Source organism: Panthera leo, chromosome A3 (assembly GCF_018350215.1).
Source record: "Panthera leo isolate Ple1 chromosome A3, P.leo_Ple1_pat1.1, whole genome shotgun sequence".
NCBI classification, from domain to species: Eukaryota; Metazoa; Chordata; class Mammalia; order Carnivora; family Felidae; genus Panthera; species Panthera leo.
Window position 1 is genome coordinate 100,715,798 of NC_056681.1, and position 27,128 is coordinate 100,742,925.

The 27,128-nt window shown below is 36.3% G+C and overlaps 1 protein-coding gene and 1 long non-coding RNA gene across 7 annotated transcripts in view; one reads left to right on the forward strand and one right to left on the reverse strand.

The window, feature by feature from the left end:
• The window catches only part of LOC122216293 (charged multivesicular body protein 3), a 104,150-nt gene that overhangs the window by 61,455 nt on the left and 15,567 nt on the right, over positions 1-27,128 (reverse strand). For 3 of the 5 annotated variants that reach the window (XM_042932933.1, XM_042932934.1, XM_042932935.1), the window contains one exon: positions 19,922-21,937. The exons of 1 other annotated variant lie outside the window; for it this stretch is intronic. In XM_042932933.1, the coding sequence (XP_042788867.1) occupies positions 20,362-21,937 (1,576 nt within the window). In that variant the 3' untranslated portion in view covers positions 19,922-20,361. Of the gene's footprint in view, positions 1-19,921; positions 21,938-27,128 lie in introns of those variants that run through there. One more of the 5 variants, XM_042932938.1, reaches the window with a different exon arrangement.
• LOC122216295 overlaps positions 1-27,128 on the forward strand; it is a 50,933-nt gene that overhangs the window by 9,040 nt on the left and 14,765 nt on the right. The window lies entirely within an intron of this gene.

Here is a 27,128-nt window from a genome sequence, read left to right on the forward strand (position 1 = left end):
CTCAAGAACTGTGAGAGAATAAATATCTGTTAGTTTCAGCCACCTAGTTTGTGGTCATTTGTTGTGGCAGTTCCTAAATTTAATAATAACTAAACTTAATATAGATGCCAAGAATGAGATGACAAATATTAAAATCATCTAATAAAGATTTTTTAATTCCATGATTTTTAAAATTCAATAAGGAATTTAAAACATGATTGAAACAAATGAAAAAAAAACGCATTAAAAAAAGGAACATACAAAGAAGAACAAAAGGGAAATTTTAGAGTTAAAAAACACAACAACCAAAATAAAGAGCTCATTGGATAGGCTCAACAGTACAATGGAGAAGACAGAAGAAAGAATCAGTGAAATGGAAAATAGAATAATAAGACAGTACCCAACCTGAATGACAGAGAATAGACTGAAAAAGAATGAACAGAATCTCAGAGACCTGTGGGACTATAACAAAAGATGTAGCATTTGTGTCATCAGAGCCATGGAAGGAGAAGAAAAATAGGGCAGGACTGAAAAAGTATTTAAATAATGGCCAGGGGCACCTGGGTGGCTCAGTTGGTTAAGCCTCTGACTTTGGCTCAGGTCATGATCTCACAGTGTGTGAGTTGGAGCCCCGCATTGGACTCTGTGCTGACAGCTCAGAGCCTGGAGCCTGCTTTGAATTGTGTCTCTTCTCTCTGCCCCTCCCCAGCTCATGCCCTGTTTCTCTCTGTCTCAAAAAATAAATGTTAAAAAAATAAATAACGGCCAAAGAAAAGAAATACTGACTGAAAACTCCAAATTGGCAAGAGATACAAACCTGCAGATTCAACAGACTGAGAAAACCCAAAGAAGAAATAGCCAAAGAAATAAAAAAAAATCTTGAAAGCAGCCAGAGAAAAATGACATCTTATCTATATGGGGAAAACAATTCAAACAGCAGTGGATCTCTTATCAAAACCATGGGACATAGAAGGAAGTAGCACAATATTTTTAGTGCTAGAAGAAAAGAACTGTCAACCCAGAATCTTATATCCCAAGATAATGTTCTTCAGGAATGAAAGGGAAACAAAGACATTTTCAGCTGAAGGAAAACTGAAGGAATGTGTCCCCAGAAGACTACCTTAAATGAAAAGATAGTTTCTAAATAGAAATTTCTCTAAACAGAAAGGAAACCACAAAAAGAAGGAATCTAGGACCACCAGGAAGCAAAAAAAGAACAGACTAGGCAAAAGTATGGATTAAATATAATGGGCTTTTGCTCTCCTTTGGAGTTTCCTAAACTGTGTTCAATGGATGAAACAAAAATTATAACACTAGCTAATGTTGTTCTAAATGTACGAAGAGGAAATACTTAAGATAATTATATTATAAATGGAGGAAGAAAATGAGATCTAAAGAGAGGTAGGGTTTCTATACTTCACTTGAACCAGTAGACTGTGATAAGTTATGTATATATAATATAATACCTAGAGCAACCACTAAAAATTTACAAAGAAGTATAATAAAAAATGGCATAGATATTAACCATCAGGGAAATGAAAATCAAAACCACGAGATACCACTTCACACACGCTAGGATGGCAATAATAAAAGAGACAGGTAACAAGTGTTACTGAGAATACAAAGAAATTGGAACTCTCACACACTGACAGTGGGAATGTAAAATAATGCAGTACCTTTGGAGAGCAGTTTGGCAGTTCCTAAAGAAGTTAAATACAATACCATATGATCCAGCAATTCCACTCTAGATATATACAAACCAAAATGAAAATATATGTCCACATAGGAACTTGTACACAGATATTCATAGCAACACTATTCATAATAGTCAAAAAGTAGAATTAAACCAAATGTCCATCAACTGATGAGTGGATACATAAAATGTATTATCCATGTAATCGAATAGTATTTGGTCATTAAAAGGAATGAGGGGAGCCTGAGTGGCTCAGTCAGTTGAGCATCCGACACTTGGTTTCAGCTAAGGTCATGATCCCAGGGTTGTAGGATCAAGCCCTGTGTCAGGCTCCATGCTGAGTGTGGAGCCTGCTTAAGAGTCTCTCTCCCTCTCCCTCTCTCTCTGCCTGTCTCGACCACTCATGCATGCTTTTTCTCTTTCTCTAAAATAAAAAATTAAAAAATGAATACAATATTGATTCATGCTACAATGTGGATGAAAAATTGAAAACATAATGCCAAGTAAAAGAAGCCAAATTCAAAGGACACATGATTTTGTATAGAATAACCAAATCCATGGTGAGAGAACATAAACTAGTGGTTTCCAGGAGATGGGAAAAATGCAGAATGGAATGTGATTGCTAATAGGTATGGGCTTTCTTTTTGGGGTGATGAAAATGTTCTGGAATTAAATAGTGGTGATGGTTGCACAACTTTGTGAATATACTAAAATTCATTGAATTGTACATATGGAGATGAAAATATAGTCAATAATATTGTAATAATGTATGGTAACAAATGGTAACTACAGTTACTGTGGTGAGCATTAAGTAATGTATAGAATTGTTAAATCACTGTGTAGTACCCCTGGAGCTAATACAATAAATTTCAACTATACTTCAATTATAAAATATTTTTATTTAAATGAATGAATCATATAGTATATGAATTATATTTCAATAAAGCAGTTTTAAAAACACTATAGATAAATCAAAATGGAATTCCAAAAAATGTTCGAGTAATTCACAAGAACAGAGGAAAAGAAGACAGAGAAAGGAAACAGAAAATAAAACATACAGTCAGACTTAATTTGAACATATCAATAATTATATTAAATGTAAATGGTCTAGGGGCGCTTGGGTAGTTCAGTGGGTTAAGTATCTGATTTCAGCTCAAGTCATGATCTCACAGTTCATGGGTTTGAGCCCCACATTGGTCTCTCTGCTGTTAGCACCAAGCCCACTTTGGATTCTTGGTCCCCTCTCTCTCTGCCTCTCCCTCACTCACATTCTCTCTCTCAAAAATAAACAAACATTTAAAAAAATGTAAATGGTCTAAATACAATTTAAAGAGATTGATAGAAAGGGTTAAAAATATAACACCACTATATGTCATGTGCAATAAACTCACTTCAAATATAATGATATAGGCAGGATGAAAGTAAAAGGATGGGAAAAGTTACATCATGCAAAAAATCAAAGGCAAGCAGGAGTGGTTATATTATCAGATAATTTACACTTAAGAGCAAAGAAATTCACCAGGAAAAAGATGTACACTATATGATGATAAAAATTTCAATCCACCAAGAAGACATAGCAGTCCAAATGTGTATACATCAACAACAGAACTGAAAATAATGGGAAATAAAAATTGATAGAACTGAAATTTAAAAAATAGACAAATACATAGTTACAATTTGAGATTTCAACACCACTCTCTCAACATCTGATAGAACAACTAAGAAAATCAGCAAGGATATAGAAGAACATCATCAACCATCAGGATCTAAAAGACATTTATAGAACACCCTACTCACAACAGAATACACATTCTTTTCAAGTGCCTACAGAACATACATCAAGAAAAACCATATCATGGGGCATAAAATAAACCTCAAGAAATTTAAAATAAATTAAATCATACCAAGTATGTTCTCTAGCCACAGCAGAATCAAACTAGAAATCAATGACAGAAAAATCCTCCAAACACTCTGAAACTAAAAAACACACTTGTAAATAATTAATGGATCAAAGAGAAAGTTTCAAGAGAAATTTAAAAAATACACTGAACTAAGCAAAAATGAAAATTGTTATAACATATCGATGTTTGTGGAACACAGCTTAATCAATATTGAAAGGAAAATTTATTGAACTAAATGTACCATTAGAAAAAGAAGAAAAGTTTTAGGGGAGCCTGGGTGGCTCAGTGGGTTGAGCGCCCAACTTCAGCTCAGGTCACGATATCGCGGTCTGGGTTCAAGCCCCGTGTAGGGCTCTGTGCTGACAGTTCCGAGCCTGGAACCTGCTTCAGATGCTGGCTTACTCTCTTTCTGCCCCTCCCCCGATCATGCTCTGTCTCTCTCTGTCTCTCAAAAGTGAATAAACGTTAAAAAAATTTTTTAAAAAAAGAAGAAAAGTTTTAGGTCAGTAATCTAAGTTTCCACCTTGAGAATGTAAAAAAGAGAACAAAATAAACCTAAAGCAGGAGAGAGAAGACAAGTCAATGAAATTGAAAACATAAAAGCAATTGAGAAAATTAATGAAACAAAGAGCCAGTTTCCAGAAATTCAAATAAAATTGACAGAGCCCTAGAAAAACAGACATAAGAATAAAAGATTGAGAGAACACAAATGACCAATATCAGGAATGAAGCAGAGTATAACTATAGACTTAGCAGACACCAAAGAGATAATAAGGGATAAAATGGACCAATTTCCTGAAAAACAAAAACTACCACAACTTACCCAATATGAAATGGATAATAAGATAGATATTATTGATAATAATATCATAGTATGATAGACAATATTCAATTAAGGATATTGAGTCATAATTTATTTTTTTAATTTTTAAAAGTTTATTCATTTACTTTGAGAAAGAGAGAGAAAGAGAGAACACATGCACAAGCATAGGAGGGGCAGAGAAAAGGAGAGGCATAAATCCTGAGAAAGCTCTGTGCCATCTGCACACAGTCGGATGTGGGGCTCAAAATCACAAACTGCAAGATTGTGACCTGAGCCGAGATTAAGAGTTGGACATTTAACTGACTATGTCACCCAGGTGCCCCTTGAGTCATAATTTAAAAACAATTAACAAATAAATGCAAAAATATCTATGTAAAAAGATCCCCCCCCCCCAAAAGTCTCTAGGCTCAGATGGTTAAACTGTAGAATTCTATCAAATGTTTAAAGAATAATTAATGCAGAGACAGACACACAAATACAGAGAATAAACTGATGGTTGCCAGAGAGGTGGCAAAATGGGTGAAGGGGAGTGGGAGATTCAGGCTTCAAATTATAGAATGAACAAGTCACAGGGATGAAAGGTAAAGCATAGGGAATATAGTCAGTGGTACTGTAATAGCAATGTAAGGTGACAGATGGTAGTTACACTTGTATGCATAAGATAATGAATAGAGTTATAGAACCACTATATGTAGTATGTCTGAAAGAAATGTAACATTGTGTGTCAACTATACTTCAATGAAAATGGAAACAAAAAAAGAAAGAACAATTAACACCAGCTATACAAAACTTCTCCTAAATTAGGAAGATGTGGTATATTGTTACAGTGGAACACTACTTGGTGATGAAAAAGAATGAAATCTTATCCATTTGCAACAATGTGGATGGAACTGGAGGGTATTATGCTAAGCAAAATAAGTCAGGGAAAGATAGACATCCCATGATTTCACTCATATGTGGAATCTGAGAAACTTAACAGATCATGGGGGGAGGGTAGGAAAAATAAGATAAAAACAGAGGGAGGCAAACCAAAAGAGACTCTTAAATACAGAGAACAAACTGAGGGTTGTTCAGGGTGGGGAAAATTGTTGTTAGGCATTAAGGAGGGCACTTGCTGGGAGGAGTGCTGGGTGTTATATGTAAGTGATGAATCACTTCAATCTACTGCTGAAACCAAGACTACCGTGTATGTTAACTAACTTGAGAATAAATTTTAAAAATAATAAATAAATCTCTCCCAGAAAATAGAAGAGGAGCAAATATGTCCCAATTCATTTTATGCAGGTAGTATTACCCTAATACCAAAACCAGACCCCCCCCCCCCAAACAGTATAAAATAAGAAAACTCCAGACCAATATCCCTCATGAATATAAACACAAAAATTCTTAAAATAAAGCAAAGAGAATTCAGTAATATGTAAAAAGAATTAAACACCATGACCAAGTGGGGTTTATTACAAGGATTTAGGGCTGGTTCAATATATGAAAATTAGTCAGTGTAATCCACCATAACAGGCTAGAGAAGAAAATCACAGACCACATTACACAACACAGAAAAAAATTTTGACAAAATTCAATACCATTTGTGATTAAATAAGTAACTCAAAAAATAGTAACAGGGAAAGTTCCTCAACTTGCTAAAAGTCATCAACAAAAACCCTGCAGCTAACATTGAATTTAAAGGTGAAAAACTGAATACTTTCCCCTAAGATTGTGATATCCACTTTCACCACTCTTAATTCAATTTAGTGCAGAAAGTTTTAGCCACTGCAACAAGAAAAGGAAATAAGAGACATACAAACCAGAAAGGAAAAAAATTAACTGGTATTTACAGATGACATGATTGTCTATGTAGAAATTTCAAGAAACCTACCAAAAATGGTAGAAATCTACTATTTCTAGCAATTAACATGTTGACACCAATATTAAAAATACAGTGCCACTTACAATCACTCAAAAAATTAAATACTTAGCTATAAATCTGACAAAACATGTATAGTACTTGCATGCTGAAAATTACACAACACTGACAGAATCATGAAAGATCAAAGATCCAAATAAAATGGAGACATATACAATGTTCATGGATTGAAAGCAAAACAGAGTAAAGATATCAGTGCTCTCCACAAAAAATATACAAGTTTGGTACAGTTCTTGCTTTTAAAAAAGGCTAAATACAAAAACACATTCTTTCTATATACAATACACAATTAAAAAAGAAAATCTGTTGCCTGTAGCAACTTTATATTATATAGGTCTCCTGAAGCAAGGGAAACAGAAGCAAAAATAAACTATTGGGATTACATCAAGATAAAAAGCTTCTGCATAGCAAAGGAAACAATCAACAAAACTAAAAGGCAACCTACAGAATAGAAGATCTAGTAAAGGGTTAGTACTTAAAATATATAAAGTTATAATACTCAACACCTAAAATATGAATAATCCAATTAAACTGGGAAGAAAACATGAATAGACATTTTTTCCAAAGAAGACATCCAGATGGCTAACAGACACATAAAAAGATGTTCAACATCACTCATCATCAGGGACATGCAAATCAAAACTACAATGAGATATTACCTCATACCTATTAAAATGGCTAAAATCAACAACACAAGAAACAACAGATGTTAGTGAGGATGTAGTGCATTCCCTGTACTGTTGGTGGAAATGCAAACTCATGCAGTCACTCTGGAAAACAGTGTGGAGTTTCCCCCCAAAAGTTAAGAATGGAACTACCCTATGATCCAGCAATTACACTACTAGGTATTTACCCCCAAAATACAAAAATACTAATTCAAAGGGATACATGTTTATAGCAGCATTATCAACCCAATGTTTATAGCAGCATTATCAACAATAGCCAAATTATGGAAAGAGCCCAAATGTCCATCAACTGATGGATGGATGAAGAAGAATGGAATATTACTCAACCATCAAAAAGAATGAAATCTTGCCATTTGCGATGTATTTGCATGGCATTTGCAATGCTGTGGATGGAGCTAGAGAATATTATGCTAAGCAAAATAAGTCAGAGAAAGACAAATACCATGTAATTTCACTCATATGTAGAATTTAAGAAAAACAAATGAGCATAGGGAAAAAAGAGAGAGACAGGCAAACCAAGAAATAGACTCTTAACAATAGAGAGAATACTGATGGTTACCAGAGGGATGTTAGTGGGGGGGATAGGTTAAAGAGGCGATGGGGATTAAAGAGTGCACTTGTTGTGATTAGCATTGAGTGTTGTATGTAAGTGTTGAATCACTAAATTGTACACCTGAAACTAATATTACACTGTATATTAACTGGAATTTAAATAAAAACCTCAAAAAAGTAAAATTTGTAAAACACTATTTTTTATGCCATAAAAAAATCATAAAATCATAAAAAAATCAACCAATTAAGAATAAATTGAATTGAATAAATTGAATACAAGGCCCTTTTACAGATAACTACAAAACACTGCTGATAGAAATTAAAGAATAAATAAATGGAGAGATATATTCATGAAATGGAACTCAATATTGTAAAGACATCAGTTCACCCCCAAAGGTATCTATAGATTTAATGCAATGCCATTTACAATCACTCAAAAATCCCAATTAAAACCTAGAAGGGTTTTTTTTTTTTGGTGTGGTGAATTTGATAAGCTAATTTGAAAATTTTCTATGGAAATGCAAAATACTAAAGTTGGTGGATTTATGCTACCTGATATCAACAGTATTATAAAATTCTAATAACTAAAATAGTGTGGTGTTGGTATGAAATTATTATACAGACTAATGGAAAAGAATAGAGAACCCAGTAGTAGAACCATATATAAACACTGTCACCTGGTTTATAACAAATACCACCACAATTCAGTGGGGGAAAATGATATTCTTTCCATTAAATTCCACAAGGACAATTTAGATATCCATAAAAAAAGAAAAAAAAAAAAAAAGAACTTTGATCCCTACCTCACACCACACACAAAACTTCATTTGAGATGGAGCACAGACTGAAATATAAAAGGTAAAAAAGCAAAGCTTCTAGAACAAAACATAGGAAAATATTTTCAACACTTTGGGTAGGCAAAAATGAAACAGAACACAAATTAAGAGCTATAAAAAATCATTAAATTGGACTTCTTTAACATTAAGAACTTATATTCATCAAAAGATGAGGGTGAAAAGGGAGGCCCAAAACTGCTCCATATTTCCAAAATAAAAACTCATATCCAGCATATATAAAGGACTCTTACATATTAATAACAGTAGATTCACCCCAATTTTTAAATTAGCAATGTGAAGTATTATTTAATTTGCTATTGAGAGTATGAAAAGATGATCCATATCATCATTCAGAGACACGAAAATTAAAAACATAATTAAATTCTACTATATCCCCACAAGAATGGTTAATATTAAAATCATCGACAATATCAAGTGTTGGAAAAAATATGGGAACCCATATATACTGCCGGTTAGAGTAGACATTGGTACAACTAGTTTGGAAACTTTAGCAGTGTACACTAAAGCTAAACATATATATAAACTTTATGATATAGCAATTCCATCCCTTGTTATATACTCAACATAAGTGTTACTGTGCATTGAAAGACATGTATAATAATATTCAAGGCAGCTGTATTGATAATGGCAAAATCTGGAAATAAATGAACCATCAACAAATGAATATATAAATTGTTATATATTTATCACAATTAACATATATTATATATATCACAATTTATATATTCATATAATAATATACTAATCAATACAGCAATACAAAAAATGAACTATAGATACATACAATATCAATGGAATTTCAGTGGAACTGCTCACTGTGCTTTGCTTGGACTTGAGCTCTCTGCATCGCAGTCAAGAAATTGCCCTTTGCAGAGACCTGAGTAATCATGGGGTTTACCCTGTTAGTTTCCTGCTTCTCAGCAATCTCTGTTTTTTTTTTAATATTTATTTATTTTTGAGAGAGAGCGAGAGAGAGCACACACAAGTGTGAGTGGGGAAGGGGCAGAGAGAGAGGGGGTCAGAGGATCCAAAGTGGGCTCTGTGCTGTTGACATAACAGCAGAGAGCTTGATGTTGGGCTTGAACTCACAAACTGTGAAACCATGACCTGAGCCGAAGTCAGACACATTAACTGGCTGAGCCACCAAGGTGCCCCAGCAATCTCAGTCTATATTGCCTATTGTCCACTTTCTGAAAACAACCGCTCGTATATTTTTGTCTGGGTTTATAGTTATGTCAAGAAGACTAGTCCAGTACCAGTTACTCCATCATGATCAGAGGTAGAAAACCAGAGTTATTTTTTTTGTTATGTTTTATTTTTTTAATGTTTATTTATTTATTTTGAGAGAGAGAGAGAGAGAGAGAGCAGGGGAGGGGCAGAGAGAGAGGGAGAGAGAGAATCCCAAGCAGGCTTCGCCTGTTAGCACAGAGCCCAACATGGGGCTCGAACCCACAAACTGTGAGATCATGACCTGAGCAGAAACCAAGAGTCAGGATGCTTAACCAACTGAGCCACCCAGGCGCCCCATAGAAATCCAGAGTTATTTTAAAGAAGTGGTATGAACCGCACTTAGGAAAATTGGTTGAGAGAGAAACAATGACTAGGGAACTACAGGAGCCTTTACTCATACTGGAACTATAGACATAGGATATTTAGATGAAAGGATGATTGGTAAATTTTGGATATGATGGGACTGAGATGTGGTCATAGTTAAAGGTTAATCTGGTATAACAGAGAAACCTCAAAATGCAATGACTTTAAATTAAATAGAAGTTTGTTTCGTGGAAGAGTCTAGTGATCTCCATGGTCAGGTAGCTCTTTTTGAGGTCATTCAGGGACCAAGGCTGGTGAAGCAGCTCTGTGCACTGGTTTCACCTGACTTTCAAGACTGCATCGATTATCACCATATCTTGCAGGGTAAAAGTAGAGAAGAGAAAGTGTTCATACATATACCTAATGTTTTAAGTCAAGATCCAGAAGTGGGATGCATCATTTTTGTTTACCTTGTACTTGTCAAGAATTAGTCACATTGGTCACACGTAACTACAATGTGGGCTGCAGTCTAAGACAGTTCAGCTAAAATTCTAGTAAAATGGAAGAATGGGAGAATAGATTAGTGGCAGGGTTGGGGGAGAACAATCAGCTTGACCACCACGGATGCTTGTGAGTCATCCAAGCAAAATGCCCAGCAGAGAGCTCCATACAGAGATCTAGTATCAAATACAGTGTTCTGGAGATGCAGATTCAGAAGCAATCAGCATATTTAGCTGGAGTCTAGAACATGAGTATTTTTTTTTAAGTGTTTTATTTTGAGAGAGAGAGAGAGCATGTGTGCATGCAAGCGGGAGGGGCAGAGAGAGACAGGGAGGAGAGAATCTCAGGCAGACTGCGCACTGTCAGCTCAAGTGGACTGCACACGGTCAGCCCAACCTGGAATGGTGAGATCATGTCCTGAGCTGAAATCAAGAGTCAGACGCTTAATTGACTGAGTCACCCGGCTGTCCCGAACATGAGTATTGATGAAATCCCCCAAATGAATTGAGAACTGGAACAAAACTGTAGAGGAACAATAACTCTGAAGGAGCAAGGGAGGAAGATCCCAGAAAGGAAATTACTTTTATTTTTAAAGTTTATTTACTTATTTTGAGAGAGACAGAGACAGTGTGAGTGGGGAGGGGCAGAGAGAGAGGGAGAGAGCTAGCGGTCCAAAAAATGAAGGTATTTTTTAAACTGCCACATTCACTCCAAAGCCCATTTATCTCCTTCAGCATCCCAAAGATGAAGCACGTGTTCTGCTCAGCTGTGTAATAAAGTGGCAAACACAACACGCACTGACATCACAGGACAGTTGCCTATGTTTAGTTTTGGTAGACACAGTTTTCTAAAGTAGTTATATCAATTTATATCCTCCCCAGAAGTATATGAGTCCCAGTTGTTCTACATTCTTGCGAAAATTTGATATTATAATTTACAATTGTCAGGAACTGGAAATAAGAAGCCTATTATGGTAGAATGGATAAATTGTGGTATGTTCAGACGATATATAACACTATGCAGTAATGAAAATGAACAAAGTACTGCTACACATAATAAAGATGAACCTCATATGTAATTTTAAATGAAAGGAACTATACACAAAATACAACACACTATACGATTCTATTTATATAGCATTCAAAGAGAGGCAAAACTACCCTAGGATTTTAGAAGTTATCAATAGGGATTAAATTTGGGCAGAATGGTGGAAGTAGTGACCAGGAGGTAACCAGGGGAGGTTTTAGGGATGTGACAATTGTTCTCTTTCTTGATCTGGGTGATGGGTGTTGAGTTTGTGAGAAACTGATAACCTGCACATTTAATATTTATATACTTTTATGGAGATGTATTGCCTTTCAGTAAACACTTCAAATAGAAAAAAGAATGTATTTTCCTTGGACAACTGGAAGTGATTAAAGAAGAAATAGATGGTGAAGGTATCTTCATTTTGTTCCATCCTTCTCTTGTCCTACTCCCCTCCCTTTCAGCTGATCAATAATGTTATTATGAAGCATCAAAAGTCTTTTCTGATTCCTACCTATGGTTTACCCTATAGGAAAACATTAGTCCTGCACTCAGACTATGTACTAATTCTCAGATAAGCAAGCATCTTATAGAAAAAAAACACATTCGCCTGGACTAAGAACTCCAAGCTGTTTCAACAAACGCTAGGTCTCTGATTACCAGATTCTAAATAAAATGCATATATTTGCCCAGAATGGGTTAATTAGATATATTCCTCCTTAAAGGAATGTAAGTGAATGAATTATTACAGCCATTTTTTAGCTCTCAGAAAACTTTGAAGTTTATTTGAGAGAGAGAGAGCGTGCACATTCAGGGTAGGGGCAGAGAGAGAGAGAGAGAGAGGGAGGGAGACAGAATCCCAAGTAGGCTCCACATTTAGCACAGAGCCTGAGGCAGGGTTGCTCTCATGACCCTAAAATCATGACTGAGCTGAAATCAAGAGTGAGAAGCTTAACCTACTGAGCCACCCAGGCATCCCAGCTCTCAGAAAACTTTCAAATAAAAAGTCCTTTCTCCAGTTTCTATATAACCCAGTCTGGTGCATATCATGCCATCAACCATCTTTTACCTCTCAACCTTTCCACAGCCATGAAAATACAGCAGAGTCTGTGTAGATATGCCTTGATTCAGTAACAGCAGAGAGTGGAGAATATGCTCAGCGGAAGCAGAAGAAAGCTGATCTCGTATCTCCTGTTCCCTGTTTCAGAGATAATTCAGGGTAACAGGATGAGCTGGTCACTGAACTCATGAGGTTGGGGTTTAATAATTTACAGTTCACAGGTTTCCCTCAAAATAAAGATCTTGGTTAAATACGTGCCATTTTGATGAATAAATGTAGATAGCAGAATATGTTTCAGAGCAAGGAGGTTTTCCTAGGACTGGCTTTTTTAACAGATGAACTCCTGATTTCATTCTCCTTCCCATGGCGACATGGGAAGTATCCAAATCTGGGCATTCATCACCTGCTATTGCTATATTGCCAGTTAATGGCATGCTTTTCTGTGGATCCTGGCAGGTGGGTTGTTTATAGATTTTTGCAAATGTAGCATGCAAATGATGAGTGTGCCAGTTTATTTATGACTGGGATATCAACAACCTAAATTAAGGCAGAAGACTGGACAAAATGGCCTTTTTATTTGCTTCTGACACTCAGATTCTATTATTTGAAACAGGAAAACTGTGAGAATCACGTCCCTTTTCTTTTTTCCTTCTCATCAGACAAGTGTTTTTAAAGTAAAGCAATATATATCAAGATTTGTCACAGTCCGCCATGCTCAATACTAACAAACACTTTGAACAATATTGTTTTAAAGGCCCAAAATTTGCTGTGTTTGGCAAGAGGAGTCTCTTACCCAAGCCTCCTGCAACTCAGAGTCAGCTTGAGGCATTTGGTTCCAGAAACCTACTGTTTTAGCCACTTAACTCAGGAATCGAGTAAAGCTAAATGGGAAGCATTTAAACAATAACAACAAAAGCAGCCCTGAAAATACCAGAATTCTTCTAACTTCCCTTTTGCTGGTCTGAAACCCTACTACTTTGTTTTTGTAAAAGGACTTCCTTCATAAAGCCCCAAATAAGTTTCCATGTGGAAATATGTCACCAGACCCTGCTTTATCAACAGATGAAGATCTCAAAGTACATTCCCAAATGAAAAGAGCTCACAGAATTTCACCAACAGTAGTGACGGTGACTAAATATACACTGTATATGAACATCCTTTTTCTAGTATACAACTGGCAGCGTGCTATGGATAACTGGTGAGGGTGTGAGGAGTTAACCTTTTATAGGGATGCAAGGAACAAGATTTCTGTTTTCCCACACTAGCCCACTGAATGGGTTTTCCAGGAAACAGAAACTTTCACTTTATTGAAACGTTTTAAAGTTTCAAAATATTTTAAAGTTTAATAGTTTTAAAATGATTTTGAATATAATAAAATGAATTTTCCTGACTTGTGCAAATGGTACTGATAAAATGTTTTTTTGGGTAACACAGAATCATTCTTGGCAAGATAGTGATATTCTCTCAGGAAATTACTTGACACTATACTTCTGGCACAAACTACTGTTTTTTGTTTGGGTCTTTCACATTTATCTCTTACTATCAAAACTACTGTAACTATGACTTCCTTGCCTGCCCTGCCTCTATCAGATTCCACTCCCTACTTCAAAGTCTCTATATGCGTAGCTTCTACCCTATAGACTGGGAGACTAAATTACTAAGCTCATTTGAGTTCTATGTAAAGCAAGAATAAATTCTGAGTAAGAATCTGTGTATGACTCCTCATTCGTTCAGTAGATGCTTCTAAGAGAACACTGTCCATCGACAGATATATGGATAAAGATGTGGTATATATACTACCATATGTACATACCACATCTATACAATGGAATATTATTCAGCCACGAGAAACGAGGAAATCTTGACATTAGTGACAACATGGATGGGTCTTAAGGGTATTATGCTAAGTGAAATAAGTCAAAGACAAAAACTGTATGATGTCACTTACATGTGGAATCTACAACAAACTCAACAGCAAAAAGCCAAACTCATAGAAACAGAAAACTTCCAGTTAGAAGATGAGTAAGTTTTTGGGATCTAATGCATAGCATTGTGATTATAGTTTAAAATATTGTATTTATGTACTTGAAAGTTGCAAAGAGAGTAGATCTTAAATGTTCTTATTACAAATAAGTAATTATGGGATGTGTTGGAGGTGTTAGCTAACGTTACCCTGGTAATCATACTGCAACGTATAAATTTATCAAGTCAAGTGTACATCATACACTTTAAACTTACACCATGATATATGTCAATTTTATCTCAATAAAGTTGGGAAATATAAATTTTAAAATGAACAAACAAAAAAAAGAAAACAGGTAGTACCTGAACTTTGACATCTGTTTGGGTGGCTACTTTTTTTTTTTTAATTTTTTAAGGTTTATTTATTTTTGAGAGAGAGAGAGAGAGAGCGAGCAAGGGGAGGGCAGAGAGACAGGGAGACGCAGAAATGGAAGCAGGGTCCAGGCTCTGAGCTGTCAGCACAGGGCCCAATATGGGGCACAAACCCAGGAACCATGAGATCATGACCTGAGCCAAAGTCAGATGCTTAACCGACTGAGCCACCCAGGCACCCCTCTTTTTTTTTAAATGTTTATTTATTTTTGACAGGGAGCGTACACATGCGTGCAAGCAGGGGAGTGGCACGGAAGGAGGGAGACAGAGGATCCTAAGCGGGCTCTGCACTGACAGCAGAGAGGCCGAGGCAGGGCTTGAATTTATGGAACTGTGAGATCATGACCTGAGCCAAAGTTGGACGCATAACCGTCTGAGCCACCCAGGTACCCCAGGTACCTGTCTACTTTTAAGCTTATATTTGTTCTTATTTGATAAATATGCTATCAAGTCAGTTAGGCAGTGTCAATACTAAGAGTGTATTTTAAAACAGACTGTAAATAAGAATATTCAAGCACCATTTAACATAGAACATAAAGAGCTTATTATCCCATCATGCCCATAAACTAAGTGAATTTGACAGTAACAAGTATGCAATTTAGCATCAGCATGAAGGAGAATATAATTTTGACAAAAGACAGTTTCCTATTGTCTTTTCCACAAATGCACTTATTTCTAAGTAAAAATGTGGTAGAAAGAGCCCTGAACAAGATAGAATCTCATCCAGAGGTTATAAAGAAGCCACCACCAGCTTCGACTGGCTGATGCAATCTTTAAAAACAATATTTAAATACCTTTAGATGGAGCAAGCACACTGTTGCCCTCACCACTCCTACTCAAACTGTTTCACTAGGCCCTAAAGACAATTCAAATTTGAAAGCTGTGTCCTTTGCTGAGTCACATCTTTAACTCGATTGACTATTAAGTGGGGATTCCTTCTGTTCTACCTATTGCACAGGGATATTAGGCAGTAAAACGATCTATTACATATGAAACAAAAACTTTCGGTGAGAAGATGGTACAAAAGATCAAGTAAAGAGATTGCCTAAATTAATCATTAATCAGTATACTTAAAATTTGGCACCAAGAACAAGAATATACTTGATCTTAGCCAAAAGGCAGAGAAGCAATGAGAACAAGAATAGAATGATTAAAACACAGATGATTCAAAATGTCATTTTCACAATTGAATTTCTATTTCTTCTTCTCTAAATTTTAATCAAATCCAATAGCAAAAAGGACCCAACACTTACTTTACTTCCGCCATCTTTTATCCCTTGGGTAGAGTTTTAAGTAACAATAAAATGGCCCAGGGGGAAAACATGGGAGCAAGGAGAAAGATTCCCAAATTCCCAAATAATCTAAAGAAGAGCTGAAAAGAGGTTGTGACAAAAAAAAAAAAAAAAAAAAAAAAAAAAAAATTAAGATCTTTGTCTTGGAGCAGACCATAAGTATTGATATCTTTGTCCCTACTAATGGGTACTAAAAATATAATCTTTTATCTTTTCTACCACTACTAGATGGGTGGTAAAAAGTTTGGTAAAGGATAAAATTAACATAGATTTTTAAAATTCAAGCCAATAATTAGTTACTGTATATCAACTCTGGGTCTAATACTGTAAGGATATAACAGTAGATTATAGCATTACACTTGTCCTCAGGGATATTATCCTTAAAGAAAGACACAAAAAAATGAGAGACAGTAGAAAAACATTTGAGCAGAACACAATCATGTGTCCTACCATTGCAGTTAACTCCAGAGTTCAGTAACTACAAAGCCCACATACTTGGAATCTTTAGTTCAGTAAATTCAATAGGTTGTTCTGTGAATCCATACTTTCTTTTTAAACACAGTTCAAGTCTAGAGTCTGTCAACCTTGAATAAGTCTTTCAATTCTCCACCTCCAGGAAACTGACAAAAACGTTATTTGCTGTGCTTAACATTTAAGGGATGATTCAAGCTTCCCTGGAGATCTGAACCTCTGGCAATGATTTCCTCCCCAACTTTATTGTATTATTTTTATTGCATGTCTAATACGCAAAATGTCTATCTTATGCCCTGAACTGTGGATATTTAGGTGAATAATGCACAACTCCTACTTCAAATTCACAAAAAAAGACATGCATAGTTTTAACACAGCTAAATACGACAGAAATGTGTGAGGTATCAGTAGGATATAAGAACACACACGTATCAGGAATGGCAAGCTATCACTAAGATTAGAAGGGCACATATCAGTTTGCTCCATTGTTGGTGATGAGAAGTTTGATCATTTGAGTAAGAGGACAGCTGCCTGAGTTTTCACTGTAAAGATATCTTTGTCTCCTTTATAAACCTGGTGGAGAAGGAAAAGATGGGTAAAAGGGTGTAGAATTTCTGGAAAAAATGGGATCTAGCCAGACAAAGCAGAGAAGAAGGGGTGAGAACACTAGGCAGAAGGGAGAGCAAAGCACCAAGCTGAGAAAAACTAGAGCATGGGCCTGGAGAGACAAGCAGGCCAGAGTCTGATGTGTCTAAGAAGTCAGCCAGGAAGATTATGAAGGGCCTTGAAAACTGGTCTTAAGGAGATTATTTTATCATCTAGGGTAGTATTCTCCAAAGTATGGTGTGCCCTGGGATGCTGGAGAAATTTTAATTGTCTTTTAAAATGTCTACACTTTTGTGTACATTTCATAAGGTGACAATAGTATATGTCTATGACCCATTAACTGAAATCAGGACCCTAAGAGAATGACTGGGGTGCGGGGGGTAGGGGACAGAATGAAAAGCTGTTTTACTTACTAAGCACTGAGAAGCACCCAGGAGAACCTGTTCAGCAGATGGCTGTACAAAAAACTGCAGATCTGGGGAGGGGACTTTGCCTGGACACGTAGACTGGGGACAACCACTGAAAACATGAAAGAAAAGAGCAGGACCAGTTGCAGAACTCTGGGAAACACTAACATTTACAACAATGTGATTACTTTTTTTCAAAAGGAAAATAGCACAAGGAGCAGTTTTTGCACTTTTTATTTAAAAACTTAAAAGAGCTCTCAAATACTAACAGCTGGTCCTTACAGTTTTTATTTGAGAGAGAGAGAGAAGGTGCGGGTGGGGGGAAAGAGAAGAGAGAGAATTCCAAGCAAGCTCTGCACTGTCAGCACAGAGTCCGAGTGGGGCTCAAACTCATGAACCATGAGATCATGACCTGAGCTGAAACCAAGAACCAGATGCTCAGCCAACTGAGCCACCCAGGCACCCCAGTAATAGCCGGTCCTTACTATTTTCATTGATGTATGAAAATAAGGCTCAAGTCTACCATGAAGGCAGTGGGGGAAGGCGGGGGGGGGGGGGCGGGGAGGAAGGCTTCTGCTAGTAACCAAGCAATAATTCAGAATGAAAAAATTGCATTTTGTTACCATGTGGGGTGGGACAGTCAAGAAAGATTTTAAAAGTGCACTATGAAACTCAGACATGATTACAGTGCTGGGCCAGAAAAAATACAAAGTGAGCCTGGAATGCCTTGTGTCAAAAAGCAAGCGTTTCAAGATTGAAAGGGACATATCAATAGCACAGAATGGAATTAGCCTAGAAGGGGGCTCTCCCTTATCAAATTTGGGATGATTTGGATGCCACAAAGAATAATGAACTTTAACACACCGAATATAAAAAGAAACTGTGAGTCCAGTAATATTCAAAGTATGACAGAAAGAAAAATGGAAAGCTGTTCTTCACAAAAAATGTGAGCTAAAAAATGTAGAATGAAGGGTGCAATTAGAAAATCCCCATGTTACAACTCCTATTCAATAACTGACTCAGATTAATAACCATCAGTGGATGTTAAAACCGTTGGCTTACTAATATAACGCTGTATGCTAACTACACTGGAATTAAAATTAAAAACAAAAAAGACACCAAACCGTTGGGATATTCACATAGCCTCACAGGTTCCATCTTAAATGAAAAAGTATTTTATGATGGAAACAGAAGACAGCTATGACTTTAACCAAATTTAGCTTCACCAATGATGGGACAAACTGATATCATGTGACTCCCAATGTTACACAAATGGGAGGTACATATCATCCAGGCAATATTGTTTAATTTAAATCTTATCGTGAGGAAACACTCAGAGAATTCCAGAATGTAGGACATTCTATAAGTTAACTAGCCTGTACTCTTCCAAAATGTATCAGGAAAGATTTACAAGGGAAAAAAAAAAAAAAAAAGGGCAGGGAACTACTAGAAAAGAATGAAAGGAAGGACTCCAAACCAAGCGCATGAACTGTGCTTAAGTTCACAATAAAAACAAAACAAAAACATCTAAAGATATAAAGGATATTTGGGGAGCAAGTGGGAAGTAAGGATTGTATGTTAAATATTACTGAATCAATGTGAATAAATTTATTCAGTGTAATCATAGTATTGTGGTTATGCAAAAAAAAAAAAAAAAAAAAAGTCCTTGTTCTTAGAAGATACATGGTGATACATCCAGTGGTAAAGAGGCATCAGGATGACTAAAATTTATTTCCAAAGGGATCAGTAAAAAACAAAAACAAACCAGAAAAAAAGAAAGAAAAAAGGATAAATACATATAGAGAAGATAAAGCAAAGGTAACAAAATACATACAGTTGGTGAATTAGAGAAACAGATGTTCGTTGTACTGCTACCAGTTTTTCTGCAGTTTTGACATTTTTCAAAACAAAAGTCAGGAAAAACAAAGTAATCAATGTGTGACTAATATGTTATAGTTGATTTTACTTAGACGAATATACTTCTCATAAATGACTTAATACTTAAAAAAAAGCCCACCATGAAATCCCTTCCCATCAAAGCTAACCAAGCTAAGAGGCTGACTAACATGACCTCTGGCTAGTGTCAGCAACATAATTTATTTTTGTGTTTTTCCTCATGAATCTAGGATCACTTACCTGTGAAGTGAACAAACCAGCAAAACACCTGTAACATTCAACCACCTCACTAAAAACAATTTAACATTGGAAAAGCTGTAATCTTCTGGTTTTAAAATAATTTATTTCATAGGTCCGTTTTAATTTCATGTCTCAGAGCATACATTATTTAATCAAGAGGTGCTGGACAGAGATTGTAAAAAGGGAGGAAACATTTAGGATAAGAAACTGCCTCAATTCCATTAGGATTTGATCCTACCTTGTAAAGTCTTGCTAGGATAAATTTCTATCATACTTCTTTTGTGCTTACAAAAAACATTAACTTCTGAATTTCCAATGTTGTAAATAAAAATTTTTACAATTAAGTATGCATTCAATTGACACACAAGGCAACCAAATAATTGTCATCAACATTAGCATAATGTGTATTTCCTGTCACTGCACTAACATTAAACTAAACTTCAAACCACAAAAACATTGTGACTAACATTAAAAAGGCAAGCTGTAAGATACTCAAAGCTTATAAAGGACAAATTGCACATGGTTAAGATGGGACATCATTTGACAAGGGCTGGTGTTGTGCATACGGCTGCTTTTTTTTATAAGAAGGCCACCGGCAAACAGGGCAACAGTGTCGGCCCCCAGCCAACCACATCACAATGCAATTCTGATGGAACACATGACCACAAGGCAACCCCATTAGCAAACATCCGTTTTCAAAATTCTCTAGGCAAACAACACATTCAGTACAGTGCAGCATATCAGCAGGCCAAGTTAACCAATCAGGCTCCATATCTTCATTAGCATTATATAATCCATATGACCTCCCCTTCTTTTCGTATGGGCTGGTCTGACAATATTTATTGGCACATGAACAAGCCTCAGCATCACAGTGACTTGCTCTTCCTGGAGAATTGTGAACTATGCTTTGCTTATCTTCAAATACTTCCTTTTCACTGCTAAAAGTGTCTGTGCTCTCGCTGTCGGAGTCATTTTCAATATCTTGAGAACCCTCCGACATTTCCTCTTCAGAATGGACTCCAAGACATTTAAATCGCCACATTGGCAAATTTTTAATGTAATCAGTTGGTATCAGAGGGTGAAGCCAAAGGTCAGGGAAAGCTAACCGCTCCAAGAATAAGTCAGGGTCTTCGTCCCAATCAGATTCTATAGGAAAGTTCTGAAAAGAAGCAATCGGGTGGAAGAGGTAGCTGGTGTACCAGTCCCACAGACTTGATAACCATTCTAAGTTATTGGCATTGACTTCATCATTGTTGCTGTTGCGTCGTCTCTTCTTCTCAAAGTAATCAATTAGTAAACCATGCCCAAGGTACGTACTGAGAAATAGGGCCGGGTGGGAAGAATAGAACATCCAGTCTGCCCTTACCCATGAAGCCAGTGTGGTTGTATTAGAATATCGCAACAATTTTAAGCTATATTCATAAAAGCTATCTAAGTAAGGGAGCTGTAAAAAGCCCAACACAGGTAGCCAGGAAATAATTAACAGAGAGTTGTATGTCCCTAAAGTGCTTATGAGAACCACAAATCGCTTTATGGTTGCTCCTTGTGTGATAAATAAGTCCATCCAAGCCATAAGATTAACTAGAACCAAGCTCAAAACAAACAGATCATTTACTTCAGGTTGTAATGAGCGCAAAAATGAATCCATGGCCTGAAGGGATATAAATTCACCTGTGTGATTTCCATATCTGTAAATTCCTTCAGGAGTTCTAAGAATGTATGATGGCATGTTATATACACCAATATCTGTCATAAAACTCTTGTTGTCCCAATTTTCCACATTAACAAAAATAAACTCCACTCTTCCGGTAAACTTTATACTTAGTGCAGAGAAGAAAGCTGGGGGTTGGTCAAGGTTTGCAAATAGGTATATTTTTACCCAATATTGATCGCTTTTATTCCATTCTTCTTTCAAATGTTCAGCATTATAAATGGTTTTGATCCGAGAAGCTGCATGAGCAGTTATCCACTTAAAAATGTGCTCCACTTCAATCTTGCGTCCGCTATATTCTTTAAGCATGACTTTCCCTTTAGAAGTGCTCGTTTGTGGGACAGACATAATGAGTGTAGATCGCAACCAGCCTCTTCTCCTGCAGTATCTGTAAGAGAGCAAACCAGAAGTAACAACTAGGCTGGTAGATCAGCTAGCTTGCTCATCTTCACTGTTGTGCACCTTGTTTCCCCCTAACAAATTTCTTTAGCACCTGAAAGATACTCTTTCCCCCAAACCAAATAACCTCCAAATAATCAAAAGTAGTGCCAATACCTGGCAGTTGTACAAGAACAAAAGCAAGCTCTCTTTTTGTTGTTATTGTGCTTGTTTGTTTTTGCTTCATATCTCTGTATTTCTAGTTTTTTGAAGAATAGCCTTTAGTCAGGGAAATCAGAAAATACTTCAGCATCTATTATGTACCTACTACTGTATTATGTGCTTATAGGATCCAAAGATAATAGGAAAATAATTCCTGCTCACAGAAAATTGAAAATACTATTAAGGAAACAAAATAGAAGTATAAAGCTATATATATTCAATTACTTAATAATGTAAAAGTTCAAAAAAAAGGAATAAGGAGAGTTTGAGTTGGTGAAGATTTCATGAAAGGTTTGGGAATTGAACGAGGTCTTGAAGGTGGTTAGATTCACATGGGCAGAGAAAGACTAGGTTACCCTACATGCCAAGTCCCTGACTCGAATGCAAGATGCTTGAGGGGAGGAGCCATGCTGTGCCCATGTATTAACCCAAGCCCTCACCAATACCTGCCCCACACAGGCACTGCTACAAAGTAATCCATACGAAAACTCACCTAGGAAAGACCAAGTCCCATACTTTTTTGTATTCTCATCTCTTTAATGAAAATCATGAGGATGAGCATTTAATACAGATGAAACAAAGTTACGTTTTCAGATTAAGAAGAGATTCGGTCCAAGGATGAGTACACCCAGAAGAATTTAACTCAAATTAAATCACTTGTTTAGATTTATCCAGTGTGGTCATGACTCCAATCCTTTGGAAATGGACAAGTTCTTGCTATACTACTTGTGACATCACTCTCTCCCTAAAAAACTAGATGAGGAATGAAAGGGAATGCTGGAAAATAAAAACAGCTGTTGTAGGACAGTGTAGAGATTATAAGTGAAAGATTTTCCTTTTTTAAAAATAGTATTTTCTAAAAACCTACCATGTGGAATTTTATGATATGTAAATTTACCTCAATAAGGTTGGAAAAAAGAAAATCTACCATGCAGATAATTTGTTCATTATAGATTTGTAATTGGATGGTTATAAATACTCAATTTCTTATTTTGCTATTCTAAATACTGATATAAAAATCCTAAGTGTTATGCTTTACTTAGTAAGCATGGATTACATTTTATTTAAACAAGCACACTACACATTTACATGATCAGACTGAAAGTCTCGACATGTCATAAAGTTTCATGATGACAATACAATTAATTGTATCTCAGGAATTTTGTGATATAACCTAAGGTAAGTAAAGACAGCATGTTATGTCATAAAGACAAGGTTAAGTAATGACTCTGAGAAACTATCTGGGTGACTCAGAATCACAGACCCCAATTCAGCTTCTTGTTGAGTTGATATACTTCCTTAACAAGATAGATTCCATTAATGTCAATATTGGTTTTTTCTTTCTTTCTTTTTTTTTTTTTTTTTAAAGTTTATTTTGAGAGAAAAGAGAGGAGGGCAGAGAGAGAGGAAGAGAGAGAGAATCCCAAGCAGCCTCTGCACTGTCAACGCAGAGTCCAATGCAGGGCTCAAACTCACGTCAGCCTATTAACCAACTGAGCTACCCAGGTGCCCCAATATCAACATTGCTTTCAGTGAAATGGATTGAGAATTATGAATTCCTACAAAGAAAATATCTTCTATCCCTTAACACTGTATTTGTATAATGCAAGTAATTCATTGACATGAATTCTATTTTTTCCCTCTACTCCCAAAAGCAACAAGTCAAATAGGTAATTGCCTTATTTACATCTTAAAAAGCTTTAAGTAGCTTTAATTCTTAAATTTCATATGATACTTGTGATGACACATTTCTGCTCTTGGTCATCCTTTCTATCTTTCTATAACTACCTCAGGGAATATTGCCTTCTTAGTGCCATAAATTAAATGACAATTTTTGTGACAGAAAACCTTATTGTGCAAAACAGTCAAAGAAAGTCTTAGTGTACACATTTCTTCATGTAAGAAAACAAATGTATTCTGCGCTTTCAGTTCAGAATTAAGTGACAGCTTTAAGGTTTATCTTTCCAGATAGAATTTAAGAGTACCAAGGAAAAGAAAATGTCATATGGTCATCATATATCTTTTGAATTCAATCAGGTTTTCCAGACTTTAAAAAAAAACTCTAATACTTATTTTTTTTAATTTTTTAAATGCTTATTCATTTCTGAGAGACAGAGAGAGACAGAGCATGAGTGGGGAAGGGGCAGAGAAGGGAGAGCATGAATGGGAAAGGGGCAGAGAAGTGAGACACAGAATCTGAAGCAGGCTCGAGGCTCTGAGCTGTGAGTACAGAGCCTGATGCGGGACTCAAACCCACAAACCGTGAGATTATGACCTGAATTGAAGTCGGTGGCTTAACTGACTGAGCCAACTAGGTGCCCTAAAACTCTAATACTTATAAACAAGAGGCTACTTATATTTACCTAAACACTGGTCTGAAGAAGTCTAACAAACAAAAGTATATCATATCAATTTTAAAATTCTACTGCTAAACAGAAATAAAGACTAATGTACATATTTTTAAAAATAATTTTACATTACCTTATACTGATATAAAAACTTTTACTGCCAATTCAAAAAAACACTTTTTTAAAAATTCAAATAAATTCAATGACAATACCATGAAAATAACTTCTAGTTCTTAAAGTAAACCTTTTGAGATCTCTTAGAAAATCTGAAGATTAAAAATGATAGAAAACAGTGAGTTTGCTACTCCAGTTTCTTGCGTGGGATGTGTACTCAAAAAGGAACGTTAGTGGGGTGCCTGGGTAGCTCAGTCAGTTAAGTGTTCAACTCCAGCTCAGGTCATGATCTCGCGGTTCGTGGGTTCAAACCCCGCATCAGGTTCTGTGCTAACAGCTCAGAGCCTGGAGCCTGTTTCAGATTCTGTGTCTCCCTCTCTCTCTGCCCCTCTCCCACTCGTGCGCTGTCTCTGTCTCAAACATTAAAAAAATATTTTTTTTAAAGGAACATTATTATTTGTTTACATAATGTGGTTTCTTCAGACAAAGTCATTGCCCTCCCTGGCCTTCCAGGTTCACTGTCCAATCTCCCCTTTATTTTCCCTTCTCTGCTTATTCCACAGGCCCCCTGCCCTTCTACTCTCACCATAGGTCCTCCTGATCCCTGTTTGCCACTCAGCTCTTGCAATTCCAATGTTCTCCATCTGCTTTTTACTATCCCCCATCTTTCCAGCCGCCCAAAGACACACCCCACCTTGTTTTCTACTTTAGAAGGGAAAGGGAAAGGAAAGAAAAGGAAAAGAAAGGAAAAGAAAAGGGGCACCTGGGTGGCTCAGTGGGTTGAGCATCGGACTCCTGATTTTGGCTCAGGTCATGATCTCACAGTTTGTGAGATCCAGCCCTGCGCTGGGCTCTGCACTAACAGTGCCCCTCCCTCTCTGTCTCTCTCTCAAAATAAGTAAATAAACATTTAAAAAACATCTAAAATATTAAACATTAAAAAACCATTTAAACATTTAAAAAAAAAAAGGAAAAGAGAACAGACCTAACAGAAGGCTTTTTAGCCCTCTATCCTATATTGCTTGATTGAGGAATGAGAGGTATTAGGGCCAGGCAAGCAGGGCAAGAAATTAAAATTGCTGCCACGGGCAGAGTCAGGTGCTTCCCAGAGGTGGTGGTCCTGAACGTTCTTAAGAGGAGCTAACCAGATCAGGAAAGTACTGCTGTGCAATGGGACCAGCACATCGGAGGAGGCTGCCCTAGAAGCCACACCGGAGAAAAAACTCCGGTAAACAAAGCAAAATAAACATGGAGTGGAGAGTTTAGTGTTTATAAAAATCTGAAATTAAGATGACTCAATTATCCAACATATGATTAAAACACTTGCTAAATAACACTATTGCCTGCCCAGTTATACCCTGCATTGACATTCTTTATGTTGTTGTTGGTTATTTATTTATTTTGAAAGAGAGGGAGACAGAATGAGCAGGGGAGGGGCCAAGAGAGAGGGGGACAGAGGATCTGAAGTGGGCTCTGCACTGACAGCAGAGAGCCCAATGCAGGGCTCGAATTCACAAACCGTGAGATCATGAGCTGAGCCAAAACCAAGAGCTGGACGCTTAACCGACTGAGCCACCCCAGTGCCCCACCCGACATTGACACTCTGAACACACATTTCTGTATTTCCCCATTTTGTTCTTCTAGATCTCCAAAATCCTCAAAAAAAGAAAAAAACAAACCTAAGCACAGCTTTTATGGCAATAGTTCTTATTCCAGTTGTAAGATTTTCCCAATAAAAGTTAACATGAATATGATAATATCAAAACTGATGTAAGTAACTATGCGTCAAGACCTTCATTTTGTGATGAAACTGAAGATGAAGTAAAAGTGCTTTTTTAATAACAAAAAATAATAGCTGCAATCAACAAAGAAAGCAAAATTTGCTCAAAAATGATCTGTTCCACCATAAATAAGAGGTGAGACTTTTTAAAAAAATTTTTTTAAAGTTTACTTATTTTGAGAGAGAAAGAGAAAAGGAGTGGGGCAGGGGCAAAGAGAGAAGGACACAGAGAATCCCAAGCAGGCTCTGTGCTTTCAGTGCAGAGCCCGATGCAGGGCTCAAACCCATGAACTATGAGACCATGACCTGAGCTGAAATCAAGAGTCAGACACTCAACTGACTGAGCCAACCAGGGACCCAAAGAGGTGAGATTATTTAAAGATGAAAGACTTAGAGGAAAATATACAAAGGTAGTTTATATGTACCATTCCTCACCTAGTATAGAATCAAAAAGTTTTTCAAAAGAAAAGCTAGAAAAATTTGTATTAAAATCCGCTAGACTCAATTATCATTTGAAATGATAAAATGCACTTTTGATGCATTTTGTTTCATAAGATTACACCAAAATAAGTCAAACACTGCTATTTCCTTCAGTTTTTCATATTAATAGATTATATGTTTTCTGTTGTGCTTACCTTATTTTTGAATTCTTTATTAATGTTATGTAACAATTTATGTATAGCATGGGTTTAACCTTTATATTTTTGTAAATTTATTTTCACTTGGTATTTTTTAGT